General features: G+C 39.1%; 1 protein-coding gene across 4 annotated transcripts in view; it reads right to left on the reverse strand.

The window, feature by feature from the left end:
• Window positions 1-4,096: 4,096 nt before the first annotated feature.
• Window positions 4,097-17,684, reverse strand: part of RNF19A (ring finger protein 19A, RBR E3 ubiquitin protein ligase) — a 58,825-nt gene continuing 45,237 nt past the window's right edge. For all 4 annotated transcript variants that reach the window (XM_067290366.1, XM_067290364.1, XM_067290367.1 and 1 more), the window contains 7 exons: window positions 17,126-17,270; window positions 16,402-16,564; window positions 11,971-12,085; window positions 9,718-9,879; window positions 8,325-8,538; window positions 6,781-6,924; window positions 4,097-6,350 (listed from right to left, as the gene is read on the reverse strand). In XM_067290366.1, the coding sequence (XP_067146467.1) occupies window positions 5,660-6,350; window positions 6,781-6,924; window positions 8,325-8,538; window positions 9,718-9,879; window positions 11,971-12,085; window positions 16,402-16,564; window positions 17,126-17,270 (1,634 nt within the window). In that variant the 3' untranslated portion in view covers window positions 4,097-5,659. The remainder of the gene's footprint in view (window positions 6,351-6,780; window positions 6,925-8,324; window positions 8,539-9,717; window positions 9,880-11,970; window positions 12,086-16,401; window positions 16,565-17,125; window positions 17,271-17,684) is intronic.

Genomic DNA, 17,684 nt, shown 5'->3' on the forward strand with positions numbered 1-17,684 from the left:
GAGTCTAGTTGGAGGCCTGTAGCTAGTGGTGTCCCCCAGGGGTCAGTACTGGGTCCAGTCTTGTTCAACTTCTTCATCAATGACCTGGACGAAGGGACAGAGTGCACCCTCAGCAAGTTTGCTGATGATACAAAACTGGGAGGAGTGGCTGATACACCAGAGGGCTGTGCTGCCATTCAGAGGGACCTCGACAGCCTGGAGAGGTGGGCGGGGAGGAACCTCATGAAGTTCAACAAAGGCAAGTGCAGGGTCCTGCACCTGGGGAGGAATAACCCCATGCACCAGTACAGGTTGGGGGTTGACCTGCTGGAAAGCAGCTCTGCGGAGAAGGACCTGGGAGTGCTGGTGGACACCAAGTTAAGCATGAGGCAGCAATGTGCCCTTGTGGCCAAGAAGGCCAACGGTATCCTGGGCTGCATCAGGAAGAGTGTTGCCAGCAGGTCAAGGGAGGTGATCCTCCCCCTCTACTCAGCCCTGGGGAGGCCACATCTGGAGTACTGCATCCAGTTCTGGGCTCCCCAGTACAAGAGGGATGTGGCACTACTGGAGCAAGTCCAGCGAAGGGCCACAAAGATGATTAGGGGACTGGAGCATCTCTCTTATGAGGAAAGGCTGAGAGAGCTGGGCCTGTTTAGCCTAGAGAAGAGAAGGCTGAGAGGAGATCTTATCAATGTGTACAAGTATGTGAAGGGAGGGTGTCGAGAGGATGGGACCAGACTCTTTTCAGTGGTGCTGAGCGACAGGACGCGAGGCAACGGGCACAAACTGAAACACAGACAATTCCATCTGAACATGAGGAAAAACTTTTTCACTGTGAGGGTGACAGAGCACTGGAACAGGTTGCCCCGAGAGGTGGTGGAGTCTCCTTCTCTGGAGATATTCAAAACGCGCCTGGATGCAATCCTGTGCAATGTGCTCTAGGTGACCCTGCTTGAGCAGGGGGGTTGGACTAGATCTCCAGAGGTCCCTTCCAACCTCAGCGATTCTGTGATTCTGCGCACTGAATTCCAGCTCACATAACAGAGAAGGGACCAATGCGTCCTGCTTGGGATTTGTCCCAGCACCTTTTGGAATCGCATGTTCATGAGATGGTTTCATGCCCTCACAGAGAGGAAAGAGGCTATTCCACCTTCTCTGTGGTTTCTTTATGGCAGCTTTCAAAATCTTATATGAAAACTCTGCATCTCCTTAGAAAGGAGCTACAAAATCCTATACACAATCTGGTTGATAGTTGCCAAAATCTTCCTCTTTGGAGTACAAGAGACTCTGCCCACATGCTAGATTACACCAGACCTGGTATCAGCTTTAGTTGCACCTTGATCAATCCTCCCTCCATCAGTGCAGAGGCATCCAAAAATGCTCTTGTCTTTCGCAGCGATGTAACATTGCTGCTCATCTGGGGGGCAAACATGGAAGGTTATCTACCAAGTAGCTGGACTTCAGCTTTCCATGCATGTTCTCCTCCCAGCCATCTCCTGTCCTTCGGCATCTTTTAAGTCCCTGGAACTGCCAGGGCAATGGAGGGGAGGAAACCTGTGCGCACTGCGCAGTGTGTCTGCACAGTCACAGTGACAAAAATTTACATATCAGTAAAAACTACTCAGCTCATACATGCAAGATTCTGCCACACCAATTCAATGAGAGGAAATAATGTGCAAGTCCAGACCTTTTACTACAAAAAAGCATATGCAAATTGGAAAGAAAAGTTTTTATGGCAGCTTTCATTTGTTTAAAGTTGAAACTCTTTGGAAAAAAAAAGTCTGGAAGTAGCATTATGGAAATAAGTCAAGCAACGCTCAAGTATTTCCAAGGCAAGATAATTTAGTAATTTTTATAATTGCAAGTACCAAATGATAAAGTCCTGATCAGTCTAATATTTTTCCTGAACTATCTCAAGTATTCTGATATAGCAGATGCTAAAACTAATTTCCTCCTGAGATTCGTCATCTGACATAAATTAGTCAAATTGGCCAGAAACCATAAGGAAAATTTCCAAAAATAAACTGTAATGCCAGGACACCAGGTGTAAACTTCAGGTAACTTGACATTTCCTGTGGTTTATTTCTCTAAAAGAAAAACTTTACTTATGCCAACAAGTTCTTTCTTATACTAGCAATCCTACAGATAAGATAGAGGCATCTTCTGTATTAGTGTATTGGTGGAAGTGTTGTATCTTTTACTTTTTTTTTTTTTTTAAACAGACTCGAAATAAAATTCAAAGCTGCATTAAATTTCATAATGATCGCTTCTAGTTGACAGTGCATGTGACTGCCTCCCATCTCAAATATTACCCATGAATAGAAGTAGTTACCAATGAATTAGCAGAACAAGCTTTCTGCTAAAAAAAACAAAAACAACCTCCCCCAAACACTATTCCTTACCTTTGAATACATAATATAAAATTATCAAAGGTGATTTCAGAGTGACTGAAAAAAATCACACTATGATTTGAAAAAGCTTACTTACAAGAGTAAACTGTATTTTTAATTTCCTGCACAGCAAAACTGAGGTACTGAGAGATTAAGAGATGGGTTTAAATTCGCAGAAGAATGAAACAGGTCTTCCAACTCCCAATTCCCTGCTGTAAGCACCAGACTGCATTGCTACAAATCTATGTGCTCTCGCCGTTTCGTAAGTGTACTGGATAAAGCCAAAACATACATTTTCAAAGCTGGAGATGACATCAGCAAATACTTTTATAGCTACTGTATGAGACATCTGATGCAAAACTGAACTGAAAACAAACAAAAGCCAAAGTAGAGGTTCACTTTCCTTATGGCAAAGAACAAGTAATTTCTGGCTTAAGTTGAAGGTGGTCATATGAGACTGCACAAAAATTAACTTACTCAGAGGTTTGGAAATACAAGGCCCTGAACAACCTTCATCAGCTTGACAGAAGCACGACTGGCTCACTACGTCGGCAACAGCTTTATTCCAACTTCATTCTCTAGCCTCCACCTACAGAACTGGTGAAGCTTTTATACTGGAGTTCCTGACTATAATAGAGAGTTTTCTATATAGGCTTTTTACACCAGGGAATTCACAAACTGACTTTCTAAGGAGATGAACAGCAAGTGCTTAAGTTAATACTGATCCTAATTCAATACATTTGCTCTTCAATAACAATGTATTTTAAAATCATTCACACTTTGTCAGATAAGAAAAAAAAAAATCAGTCAGGAACAGAGCATAAGAAGGGAACTGTTAACATTCTAACCCAGCCACGAAATATAAAATTTACATTTGCTTCCAATTCAGACTGCCAGAAGACATGGCAAAAATTGCCTTTATGCCTTGCAGTTATTTCTAGGGTACCCTGGGTGCTTCACTCATCCTATTTCTTATTGTCTCCTTGAGCATCCACCATTGGAAACTATATGAGAAAGAACCCTCTGCTAACCGTAGCTTTCGAATTGACCCAGCACAGCAGTTATCTTCTTGAAATTCACTCTGATCAAAATACAGCTTACGCATGGGTTAGGAATGAGGCAGATCCAGGTATTCCTTCTATAATGAATCCCAATTAGTTTGTTTCCTACTTCCTGAGCCTGTCAAAATGCAGGTGAGAAAACAAGCCTAATGAGCACGCATTCAGCCAAGCAAAAAATACCAGTTGTTTACCCAGAAATACTGGTCAATTTGCAGCGTTTCAGAACAGATACCTTACAGATCAAGTGAATCAGGAACAGCGTTGCTTCAGGCAGAGAAAGTGGAGTTCTAGTTCAGCTCAGCAGTCTGACCATAGTCATCCACTTGTACTAGGTGCAATTTTTAAATAGAATAATATACATACAGAGCTACATGCTGTCAGAAAACCATTTACTGTCCTGCCTGCTGTAGAGGCAGCTCAGATTGCTACTGTATAAGATGAAAAGAAATCATGTTGAAATCTTACACAAAAATGCAACTAGCTTTAGGACCTGTATTTCAAATAATCAAAGCTTTCAACTTCCAAAGCGCACCTAAGAAAACAAGCACAACTGAAGGCAAGACATGACAGTAGTCAGCACCTTAAAGAAAAAAGGGCCTTCCGGGGACATGCACAGTTTTTTTTTTATAAGGCTATCAAGCACACTAAACAAAGGACAACTAGAAGTTAGTATTTAGACATTTATTTCAGATATGCAGTTTACACGCATATTATTGAGCAAAACTAAATTGCAAATATACAAATACTATGACAAGCATTATCAAATAGTGTAACTGGCACTAGTGTTATAAGCATATTAATGAAACTGGTGAGGATAAGTCATGGAAGAGGACTGCAGCTCATGGCATTTTCTTTTTATCCAACCAAACTTCCAGTAGCACCACAATGGCAATACTTACAAGAAACACAAGACAGAACATTGTTAACTGTTATTCTGATATTCACAATTTTTTTTTCCATTTTTGTGAATTACTTAGCAAAAAATGTTAACAATGCAGGCGCTTTGGCCATCTTCAGCTTGTGTTCAGCTGTACATCTTCCATATGCAAAATAAACAAGAAAAAGAAAAAAGCCAGCATATTTGGAACCCATCTTTGCATTTGTGCAATCTTTGCACTGCACTTTGATTCTGGGACTGAAGATATGCATGTCTCGCAAAGAGATGTCATATGAAAGTCATCCACTAAAGCCTGAGTGAGTCTTTGGTAGGCTAATACTTCATTATTATTATACATTTATCTACCACAGTCATTTTATTCACTAGAATTTTCTTTTGTGATCCAAGGTGGCCAAAGAGGACATTCTGGAGAACGTTACAGTAAAATCCTCAAACGACCAGGCACTTAAAACCCAGTCTTTTCCAAAGGCACCAAGAATTGATGGGCACCGTTTTTCCCCCCCCAATGAAAGGTAACTGCAACTTATTTTCTACAATGTTTATAAATCAATGAATTCTTTACAGTTTTTATACAATATATAGTAGTTTTATCTGCTGCATGGTTGGTTGCATGAATAAATAAGTAACCCCACTGTTCTTCACAGGTGACGTTTCCTTTCTACCATATACCAAGTACCAATTTCATCTACTTCAAAATTATGTAAAATGCCATAACCTTGCTCAAAGTGTACACACATATAAACTCATCTGACACAGGCTACATCCATCTGAGAATATGCGATTCATTCTACATGCACTCTAAATACAACATGTCCAGTCATGAACCATAATGATCATTACAAACATTCATTGCTGAAGTATGTTGGTATAGGTCTCTGCAAAACTTTTGTTTCCCTTAACTGGAGTTCACCCTAGAATGGTTTCGTTTTAAGTTACTACTGCTCAGCTAACACCCATTTATCCCAAACCTCATATTTGTCAAGTGAACAGTGCAGGAAATATTATTCATTTTAGCATTTAACATATTACAAATTAGCCAATTTTATCTAAATACACCAAGTATTTGCTTTCAAGCAAAGTTGTGGCAAAAATACAAAACACGGACTTATTTGTACTGTTGTAATGCACTTGTTAAAGCCTTCATGTCTCTTCACATAGGTCTGTAAGATCCATATGAAATATTCTCCCTTATTAGACAGGTACATATAAAATGCAGTTGCATCAAAACCTTGCTTCTGCTGGTTACCTGAAACTTACGGTAGTCGCATGTAATTCAACCAGCTTTCAGAGAGGGTTCTTTAGTGGTAAATGTTTTTGCAGCACTTAGAGGCTTAAATTTCAGTCTGAATTGCAGTGCTTAATTCCACAGCATGTTGTGAATGGTTATTGTTTGTTTCCTTCAGTGTTTCACCAATACCTAAATCTACATCTGTTGAAGATCCGTTATTAATGCTTTCTTCAGCAATATAGCTCAGCTGTGGAACATCAGTGCTTGGAGCTGTTGGAACAAGCGCAGGAATTCCACTCTGGTGGGGAGAGTTTTCCAAGCGATCGTTTTCTACCTCTGGGAGAACACTAACTGTGGTAAAGCGAGTATGATAATCACTGGAACCATGGCTACAGGAAGTTTTCATGCTTTCCATATCCGAGCAGCTAAACTCAGAAAAATGACTTGAGTGAGAATCTGCTACAGATGGAATACTATCGCTAAGAGAGGGAGAGTCAAATTCACTAGAGTTTGTGCTTTGCTGTTCCAACAGCTGAGCATCCATGTCCTCTCTTGTCTCATTTATCTTCATGCTACTTTTCTTTCTCAGTTTACCTTTGCATTTTTTCCCAGCTGTTGTTTCTTTGGACCACTTGGTGGCACTAGATTTGCTTTCTGGCAAGCAGACCGATGAACAACCAGCATTATTACGACCTGCAGCACTGCTGTCATCGACACTACTGCTTCCGCTGTTATGTCTGAATTTGGCTGGCTTTGATTCAATATCCACTTGCACTTCCATACTGTTGCCTTCCCTAGAACAAGAAAGAATCTGTGAGTGTAAGCAGCCATCTTTAAGACAGGCCAACCAATACAGCCAAACAAACCCTTGCTGCTTTCCAAAATACGTAGCAGAAGAAAGTTAGAGATGTAGCTTGTTTTAGAAAAAGTTAAAGGAAGTATTTAACCCCCCAAAAAGAAAAAAAAAAAAATCCCAGAGAAACACAAAGTCTGAAAGATCAACTGCTTTTGAGGTACAATGATCGTGTTCCTCTTTGGAAAAACATCCTTACTTGATCACTGATATGCCCGACAAATAAAGCAGTCATATGTAATTCAGTTTGGAACAAACAAAATTTGTAGTTTCAAAGGGTAAGTGTTAAAGTAGAACAGCTGAGGCATGCTTAAAATATCCTTTAACAAGCAAGGCTTATTAGTTTTCTATTTTTACCACGTTTCTCTTACCTGTCCAAAGGGATATAGGAGTTCAGAATGGATCCTGCCATTGCTTTGGTACTGGCATTGTCGCTAACTGTTCCCAAGCTAACCGTGCCAGATTCTCCACTCAGACTGTATCGTTCTTTCTGCACATCTGCTTGTACTTCCAATCTTGGAAAGTTTAAAAAAAAAAAAAAAAAAAGTTGCATATACTGCTATAACAGTTAAAGCACCCTAGTTAAAAATTAGTGTCACCTTGTAAAGTTTCTCCACCCTTCTATATTAAGTACAGTTTATTAGTTACACCACAGATAGGCATATTTTCCCTACTGAAAGAGGCCCTCCTCTTACTAGTGTCAAAAAAGTCTATTTTCTAATTGAGAAAAACAAAAACAATAAACAAACTTCCCAACAAAGCAAAATGTTGCACGTTAATAAGAAGTTGTAGATTCTCTCTTCCCTGAGATTTACAAGAAAAACTTCCAAGCTAAGCTACAGTTCTTCTACAGATAACGTCCTGTACTGTAAAAATGGAAAACACAATCAGAAGGATACACAAGTTAAAGACTTTATAGTTCCCATGTCTCTCCTGCTGCACAATTATTACTAATCAAATAACAAGCATAGAACTGTTCAGTACGTATCAACTGCAACAGGAATAATAGAAACCTGAGCACTCTGAAGTTTGGGCTGAGCAGATAAAGCAGAAATTAATTTAAAATACAATTTCAAACTTTGTTTCTAAATGCCTGGTTTATCTATGTTCTGACAATGAACTGTAGATTTTTTTTTTTCCCCTCTCTCAGCTCTTTAAAGAGGAGGATAGCTGTACCTCAGTCAAGAGTCACAGACTGAATCAGCCCAAGCATAAGGAAACTCTAGATGTTGTCCTGCCCTTGTTATTCCATATAGCCTGGAATTCTGGATTTCTTAAATCAGGTGCTAAACACTACCTATTTTCTTAAGGAGCAAATTCCATCCTGAACCCTGGATGTTAACAATTCTTTCCAAACACTCCCTTTCTTTTCAGGGTACAAGGGCCCTGATTCACAGGAGGCATGGGTACATGTGTGACACAAAGTTGTCACCTCAGCAAGGCAGATGCCAAGCTGCCTGCCCTCCTGCCTACGTCTATTTTGAATTCACACTCCACCTAGGTGTCCCAAAGGCACAATTTGGTACTCGGACAACGCTAGGCGAGTCAGCAGTTCAACTTCAGTGCGAGATGAGAGCAGGGACAGGCACTCCCGTCTGAGAACATCGCTGCATTAGACATGAGGTGCCTCCCTCTGACTCCAGGGGAGAGGCTGCTCTCCTGCAAAGGGGGAGAATAAGACCTCAGGCCCTTTTCACCCTGAAAAAGAGATTCAGTCTCCTTTGAGGATTGTGTTCCAGCAGGATCTTTTGGAAGTCAATAAACTTGTCACAGATGAACTGGCTCTATCTCCCAGAGACAGTTAGTTTAACAAGAACCCATTTAAACATTAAAACAAAACAAAACAAAACACTATTAACACCACCTCTGCTTATATTTAGAGCTGGATTCTGATGGTAGTAAGCATGTCTCTTACCTGTTAAAGCAGTTAACCATTGCACTTCCTGAGAGACTCCCTGTTATACTAGCCCCAGCCAGTGCCATGGTACTAGCAGTTTCACTTAGGTTGTCTCGAATGGCTCCTATTCTATCCATGTGGCTTCCACTTGCACTCAAGCTGCCAGTCAGCCCTCCAACGCTTCCTTCCCCTATACTGGGGTTATGACGTGCCTCTGCTACTGAAGTGGTATCTAGAGACAGAAATAAAGGTGGCTTGTCATTCATGGAAGTAGAACACACTAGTTTCTAAAATGTGACCATGGAAACTGTTTCTGAAATAACACCGAGAAAAACAATTTATAGAACATACTATGATGAAAAGATAACTTGGTCAAAAAATGGTGCATTCCTTGGAGTTGCTATAACGGTTATGCCTGATGTCCCATATTTAAGTTGCTGAAAAGTTAACCACATACAGGACAGGTAACATGGAGTCAAGGGACACAAAGCAATCCTATGATTAAGAGTACTGTCGTGTAATTAAAAAAGAAAAGCACCAGATCAGCAGCTAAAAGGATTTAGCTTCCCCATTAGGGATAAAAAGATGAAAGCTAAGAGCTTCCACAGACCAGTATTCCCAAAAAAGTGTTAATTTTATCTTACAACTTTTACCTAGGGAAAGGACATTACATAAGTCTGTCTTTGATTAAAATGGCTAAGAGCAGCTTGAATGCATCACTACTTTGAATCTGCACTCTGAGAACTGACCGGAAAGAAAAAGATTGAAAATAAAACCCTTTTGTTCTCTTGACTAGTCTAACGTAAGATTTGGCTGTGGATTCACTGTGCTGTGTTTCTGCACTTTTGAGATCCTGCTGGCTGTTGGAAAGGAAGGGAAATGTAAGTAGGATGCTCAGGTAGCTTTCAGTCATGCAGATCGAGTTGTAAGACTGCATTCTAAGAAACTAATGTGTGTCCGCTTCAGAGAAAAACTCTCTCCGCTAAAGAATTACTCCAGAGGCACTGGCTGGTAAAAGGGGGTGACAATATGATTGTGCTTTTTATTGCCCGAAAGTCACATATTTGCATTTAATTCATATTAAGAATAAGAAAGCTGTTATCTTTCACTTGGTGTTGTGTTGAGAGCAGGAGAAAAACTTGCACGGAATTCAGTACACGATAGGCCTGGGACTGCCTTGCTCGATGCCCAAGCGAGCAGGAACTGGTATTGCACCATGGTGCAGCATGAACCCAGGGAAGTGCTCCCCTCAGCTGAGAATGGGTCTTTCAACAAAGAATGGAGGTAGCCCTAACTGTACAGTATCTCTTCTGAAAATAAGTACTCTGGTGTGTATGACCACTAAGTACAGGTGGTCATATCAAATCTGGCACAAAGCCCAGATTTATAGAAAATAAATCACTGAACTTACCTACAGCTGCATTTGTTCCACCAACATTTATATCATTTTCATCGTCGAATTCTATCCTGACACCCTTTCCGTTGCCTGCTGACACTCCACAACCTCCACTTCGGCAGAGTGAAATTGGAACAACTCCATACACATAAGCCAGCATAATGGGAACACCAATACCTACAGAAGAAAGCACAAAGCCTTTTATTCAATATAAGGGCTTTTTAAAAATCTTTTATACAAGTGATTCCATATACCGTAACTACTTAATATTTTACAGTTGAAAAAAATTCAAGAGGGAGAGAAATTATGAAATATTGGTAAGTCACTAAGATGAAATAATAAGAAAGTACTTTCAGCAGGCAGAAGGTCCTCCATCAGCATTGGTAGGCACAGAAGCATAATGCTGAATGAATTAATACTTCTAGTATGTCTATAACATCTTTTACAAACAAAATGAAAATACTTGATACTTAAAAGGTTCATATAAGCCCCATCAGGGACCGTTAATAATGTTCCACCTGAGAAGCAGAAATAGCACAGATCCATTTCAAATGTCATTCAACTAAAAATGTTACTACCTTTAATAAGGGGCTTGACCTTGTATCCACTGAAGTGAGACAGGGTTTTGTTATTAACAGGACTTAACATGATTATTACCATGGTATTTTCATGTTTATTGTATTACATTGTTTTCTTTTTTAAGAAAAACATTCATAATTAAAATTTTTAAAATGGAATCAATTCCAGGGAGTAAGGGGAGAGGTAAGGGAAAAACAGTGAAAGGCACTGGGCTAAACTGCACATAGATATGCACATGCATTTATTTCACCACTTCTAGTGGACTGTGAAAGCTACTCTTTTGGCATATGAATTAAGCCATTTAAAGTTTTGCTGATGGAAGTACATGGAACGTACGGAAAAAAGGCAGATTTAAAATGGCAAGCAGGCACATTCCCAAAAAGCCAGGACAGATGTGGACCCAATGCAAAGGCTCCCCAGTCTAATCTAAATGAAGGGTTCCAGTTATAAAGAGTCCCTTTTACTAGAAATTCCTCAGAATTCAAGAAAGAAATTTATATTTTCAGGGTCATTATTTTGGAAAGCCATATTATGCTCTGAGACTGGAGACCATGTGTTATTGGCAGAAGTGCAAGAGTAAAAACCCACAAAATAAAAACAACTCCTTCGCTTAAAAGCCAAGGTTTATCTCTACTCAGGAATAAGAATCATGAGTTAGAGCAAATCTATGAATATATCCATGAGACGACTGTGTCCCACTACCCATTCAGCAGCTTCTAGGATCTGACACCACAGCTACATGAGAACAATGCAATGCAATGTAGACAGAAATCTGAGCATATATGCGTTAGTACAGTGGTCCACCATGGTTAACACACAGTTTAAAGCCACAGCTTCACGGCCAATTTAAACCAGCACTTGCTAGAAGTGGCAGCCCAGTCTTCCCAAGGCCACTCATTCTTGTCTGAGCATTACTTCTGGCACAAGGGGGCCATATGTGATTGTGCAATGAATCGAATCAGGGAACTGATCCAGCTTAAAACTAAATATGATGGGTCTTAATGTGAATAAGTTATCTACAGCAGCTTACTGCACAACTGTAAAGATGCTTGTGCTGGCACAAACAAAAAGCAATGCAGTGCCAAGCAAGACCACTCCTTTCAAAATCAGGACTGGTTTACAGTGATCTTGAAACTACGTGGTAAGAAGAAATATCTTGCAATATAGAGCCACATTTTCCTCAAATGCTATCCTCAACAATTCCAGTGAGAAAGAATATGACGATTCAAATAGACTCCCAGAGCATAACGTAAAAAGTGAATCAATTACTATAATGTTAAATGTAAAGGATGCTGTTTTTCTACTATGCTGAGCAAAGTTTGACATGAAATCATTTAAGTATGAACAGACTCTGTGGCATCAGCTTTTTCTTAGGCAGTCATTTTTATAAAACTTTAAAATATTTCAGTTTAAAAATACAGATGTGATAATGCGTAAACTTCAATTTGCAGTTAAGATAAAAATTATTTCTAATTCTTCATTACAATGCAGCATTTCCCAAAGGTTTTACTCTATTCTGCCTCAATAAATGCATAACCTCAAACACTTCATGTCTTTTCTATGCCTTGGTTTCCTCACCTGTTAGAGGAAATTATACTACCTGGCTCAGCTAAGTGCTTTATTCATGAATGCTTATAAAACTCTGGTTGCAAGGTGCTACCAATGTACAAAATAGTAATATTTGCTTACCTACAGTTACCGCGGCTACGACTGGAGAAACAATTACAGACAAGGTTACACCACCTGCTATTGCCAAGTTTCGCTTGTGCTTTGAAATGTCTTTGCCTTCATATCGATTGTGAATCTTGAGAGAAGAAAAGAAGAAGGTTTTTTTAGGGTATGTTTTCATTACTCATATATTGCTGTAAGGATGGAAGAAACGATATATGATAGTTCAGAATCTGTATCCTACTCTCTTCTAGAGGGACTACACTCTATATCACAATTTATTCCTTAACCTGTCTGAAAGAACAAGGAAATGTATACTTTTCTTAATTTTAGGCAACAATCTTAAAAGTTAGAAGTCCTCCTATCCAGCAATTAAGCATTTACTTCCAGCCCCAACTTAAGAGCTAAATTACCCATGTGTAGTGTTTTTTTTTTTTTTTTTTTTTAATCATTACTCCAGCTTACATAGTTGGGAAAAGTTGACAATTTTCAGTATTAAAGAATTGCCACATCTGATCAAACTCACACTTTTTCCCAATCATCCCCCCCACCCCCCAGAACAATGAAGAGCTTTACTATACGTTGAGCTTTCTAAACTATAATTTCAATTAGCGACTTGGTAGGGTGGTTTTCATTCTTGAATACACAGCTTTTCACTTGTTCAGACAAGACAAAAAGGGGGGAAAAGGGGGAGAAGACACTGCTTTAGGTAACAAGAATGCATCTACTTGCTCTGAGGTACATTATGCAGACACAGAGAAAGAGAGCATCTGAATGTGGAGCCTGCTTACAGAAAACCTGTGGGTACTGATTAAAAGGGAAAAATGAACATGAGCGTGCATGTGTAGGAATTACCAATCCAGGAAGATCAGGTTTTACAGGGCAGTTAGCAGGATCACTTGAAGCACTGCATTTGACTACTAAGGACAACTTTACCCAAACAAGGGTAAATACAGCCAACAATTTTATCTATAAAGGCTACCAGATTTATTTTAAACATTAAAAAAAAAAAAAAATCACAGAATTACAGAATAGGTGGGGTTGGAAGGGGCCTCTGGAGATTGTCTGGTCCAACCCCCCTGCTCAAGCAGGGTCACCTACAGCAGGTTGCCCAGGACACTGTCCAGTCGGGTTGTGGATATCTCTAAGGATGGAGACTCCACCACCTCTCTGGAAAACCTGTGCCAGTGTTCAGCCACCCTTATGTAATGGAGTGGTTACAGGGAGAAACTAATTGAGAACATGAAGTGAGAAGGTCACATAGCTAAGAATAACCATGAAATAACAGAATTCAGAATCCCAAGGAAAGAAAGAACAGAGAATAACCAAATACAAACACTGGGCTGAAAAAAAGGAGAGATTTCGATAACAGTAGAAAACTGATAGGTAAGGTATTACAAGAAGCATACACATATGCATATACACACACACACACATATATATAAGGAAAAAGTAAGGATAACTAGCAGTTCCTCAAGGAAACTATCAAAAGCACAAGCACAGATTCTTCCCAGGCAGTAGAAAGAATGTTGTAAAAGGACAACTTAGCTTTCTTTATCCAAGAAGGAGCAACACTAAGAAAACTAAGTAGGTCAGATTACTATGAATGGGTATAAAGGAACAGCATGAGGGTGTCGGGACAAAATCAGGAAGGTTAACATAAAGGAGACAAAGCAAGGGACATCAAAGTTACCAAGAAATTATTCTACAAGTACATTGCTAGTAAGAGGGAAACCAAGATGGATAGATTTTCTATTTAACAAAGAGTATAAAGACATCCAGCAGATGAAACTGGAGCCCTATTTTTTTTTCCTCCCTTCAGTCTTTGCTAAAGATTAACTGTGAGCTAGGTGACTGGCAGCGCTAATACCGGTGGCAAAATAGTGAGATCTGTAGGAGAACAGCAGGTCAGGGCATACTTAAATGAGTTGATCTGAAAATACCTTAGCAGCCCCAATATCAGAGCCACTAACAGTAATTTTTGAAAATCGTTATTTGTTGTAAATTGTCTGAGGGAAAAAAAAACACACACAAGAAAACTGGAAAAGGTTAAACTGCAATGATGATTTTTAAAAAGGTTCAAAACAAGGATCTGGGGAATTAGACCAATGAACTGAACTTCAATTTCCTGAAAATCAGGCACCTCAAGTAGAAATCATGTCAATTTTGTTTGCTTTTAAGACAGGATAATTGGCCTTGAGGATGGGGGGGAGCAGCAAATGTCACACTGACTTCAATAAAATTGACGTTTTCTTGTATGACACTCAAACAGGCTACAATGGTCTGAACTGAAAAATGGTTTTAGAGAAGATTACTATTAGCTTAATACAAAGCTGACAGAAAATACCAGAGTTGTCATTAACTTTTTTTCACTCCCCAAGTTGAAACTCTTCCCCCTACACTTTTCCCCAAGAGGTCTGCTGTGGATCCAAGAGTATTCAACATTTTCATTCACCTGGTAGATGGAAGGAGGAGAACAGGTGTGTTAAGTTTTTAGGATAATACCAACCTTAACAGGGCTGCAAGAATGCCTAAATTCACACTAGTCTTCACAAACTGAAAGAATGGCCTGAAAGGACTTAGATGCAACACAATGGGAGCAAATGCAAAACTTCACTTGGGAAGAGACCAATTGCCCATGTACTAGTACAGTGGGAAAATGTATAGGATTTAGAATACACACAATCAAAACAGCATGTTGTTGAGAAAGAGACAACTGCTAGTCATACGAAGAGGATCACTGCTTGAAGAATGAACAGGTATTTTTTCAGCTAGCTCAACAATAAGTAGTAGTGCTTCAGCTTCATTGCTGCATTCAAACTGCACAAAAAACAAAGGAGGTATGAACATCTGGAAAGAAATCCAGAAGAGATGGACATGACGATCAGAGCTCTAAAAGTACAGTTTGCCAAGAAAACCTGAAAGCATTGGATTTGTTTAGAGATGAGAATGAAAGTAGACTGAGAAATGATCAAATATGTAATAAGATGTTGCAAAGCAAAAGGATTCTTGATATCAATTACAGATAGGGCAAAAAGAATTTAGTGTAGGAAGAGATGTTAAACGTCAGTAAAATCAGATGCATTAGGGCAATGAGGCCTGGAGGGACTGTGAAATCTCCATCACCAGAGGTTCTGAAGAAAAGCTCAAACATCTGACAGGAGTAACAGAACTGACCATTAAGCAGTGGGGTGAAATTCAAGTTCTCTTGAGGTTGCCTCCCAGATTAACTGTGAGACTTTATCATTAATATGTGAAAGGTGCTCAGTGACAGGGACCTGTCCAAGAGTTTAACAAGAAAAGCAGAATGTGTCATTGTAACTGGAAACAGGTAACAGCTGCCTTTCTCCTCCTATTATCTACAAGGATTCAATAACTGTATGGGAATAAAAGAAAACAGAAGGGGAGAGTCACAAAAACCACCATAGCAGAAGGTAGGAGTACTTGTTTGAAAGAAAAGGCTGAAAAAGGATAGATTGGAAGATCTGAATCTCTAAACTTCCTGTCTAGCAGCAACAGCTCATGTGGGACAGAAAGAAAGAAAGAATCTCCCAGAACACAAAGATGCAGAATTATAGGTGCAAACCTGTACCAGTCACTGTGAGAATTTACGTTGGTAAAAGCAGGAGTAAACACATCCTCTGAGTAAGCCTTCCAGCACGTGCAACTCAGAATTTAGCACCTGCTGAACCAAGCCAACATTTCAAAAAGCCCATTTCCAAATGATGTGAATAATTTACTATTTTATCCTGAATTACAAATAGGAGAAGTTGAAAGGAAGAAAAAAAGGGGAGAAAGAAAGGTAATTCTAACTTGCAATTTGTCATCTACTTTATACTAGCAGCCAGTAGGTATTTTTTGAGAGGAAATACATTAACTACCTTCTTGTTAAGGTGGCCATTTCTAGCCAATTCCCGCAAACAATAGATGCTGTTAGCTACTTGTGCTGAGCAGTGCTCCACATGGCAGATTGGCCAGAGGCGATTTATAAGCTGCCAAGTATAAACACTGAAATGTGTGCATGCATGCACACCTATGCCTTTTTATAAGAGAGTAGAATTTTATACTAAACTATTGGTATCTATCTGCTGCTAAGAAAAATAGAAAGCATTTTCTTGTTGCTTTCTCTCTCCCCTGGATATTGTTTAGTTCTAGGGAAACAGGGGAAATCAGAGGCTAAAAACAAAGCAATTTTGAAAAAGCATGCAAGGACTTCCAAGGCAAAACACAAATCTGTTTTTCAAAGTTTTGTTTCACCTATACGAAAAGAGAAGCTATATTCTGATAAACACTGCCTCTCCTGTACATAACTCATACAGAAGTTTTCTAAACAATTGCTTTCTTTTATTTGGAAAAGGTTGGTAAAGACAGCCAACTGAACACACATAATATTACGTTCCACAACGTAAAAGGTAAAACCTGAAGTACATTAGAAGTTGCAGCACATTTTACCTTACGTCCCACATACACAGGAATTCCAATAATCATAGCAGGAATAGCAATGCCGGCTATTAACGCAATTCCTATGGGAGCTCCAACAAGTGTCCCTAGTTGCCACAGTATTTTCTTCTTACGGCTCCAAGGTTTCTTTCCCCAAAATGTGCAACCTGATGGGCTAATAGTAAGAAGATGCAAGAAAATTGTAAAGAAATTGCAAGGATATCTACACAACCACACAGAACTGAACTGCTCACTAAGTACAGAACTACAGTTCCTGGAAAGGGTCAAGATATATATGTTACAAACACCAAATCATCAATAACCATTTCTTCAGATTTTTTTCAGCTTTCCAGCATATTTTGCAACATACTGAGGAGCATATTGTTTGCTACCACACGCCAGTCTGTGGTTCACAGGTAACTTGGTATCATCAGAGTTGCTGTGTTGCTTAGTATGAACACAATACATCAGTATCAAGACATCATCTAACATTTCATTCGTTGTACTAAGTACATACTTCAGACACAAAAAACTTGGAATAAAAATTGAAATAAAAATAAGTTTACTGATTTAAATATTTGCATGGAAAACTAACTTAATTCTCAGATACAGATGCTTCAACTTTGATTCTCTACTCCAGTAGGAAGTAAAACAGATTTATAGCACCCAGAAATCTACCTCTATACACTTTAGAGAAATATTATCAATCACATTGAACTTTTTTTCTTAAACGTACCTTAAATAATGTAAATCTGAGATCTCTTTCATACATAGCCAACAGAATTCACAGCCACAGACAGCACAAGTCATATGATTGCAGCTTCCATCATTCATTTTTATTATATAAGCAGCACAACGTGGGCATGGCTTTATGTCATCAGCTGTTTAAAAACAAATATTGAGATCATACCAGTTCTTTAGGCAAGCAGATTTAATTAAAATATAGACAGATACTTGGGAAAACTGATTGAACCATTATCTGAAAGATGGAAAAGCTTTACTATAAATTTGCTTTAACAGACCATGATTTGGTAATGAGTTCTTTGATAGCCATTTGTATTTGTGCACTTCATACTGAGTAGAACTAATCAAAACAAGGCATACTATATCACATTCAAGTAACTGAACAGTCAATGCACACACTCTTCAAGGATTTTCTAAGCCTAATGAAATATATATTAAAGAGTCAGACATTAAATATGTATGTTAATACAGAACTGAAAACACAGTCTCTTTAAATATAATCCTCTTTTACATTTCATGCTGTTATGAATCTTGTTCTTGAATATTCAGTT

This window comes from Apteryx mantelli, chromosome 2, assembly GCF_036417845.1.
Source record: "Apteryx mantelli isolate bAptMan1 chromosome 2, bAptMan1.hap1, whole genome shotgun sequence".
Classification (NCBI taxonomy): domain Eukaryota; kingdom Metazoa; phylum Chordata; class Aves; order Apterygiformes; family Apterygidae; genus Apteryx; species Apteryx mantelli.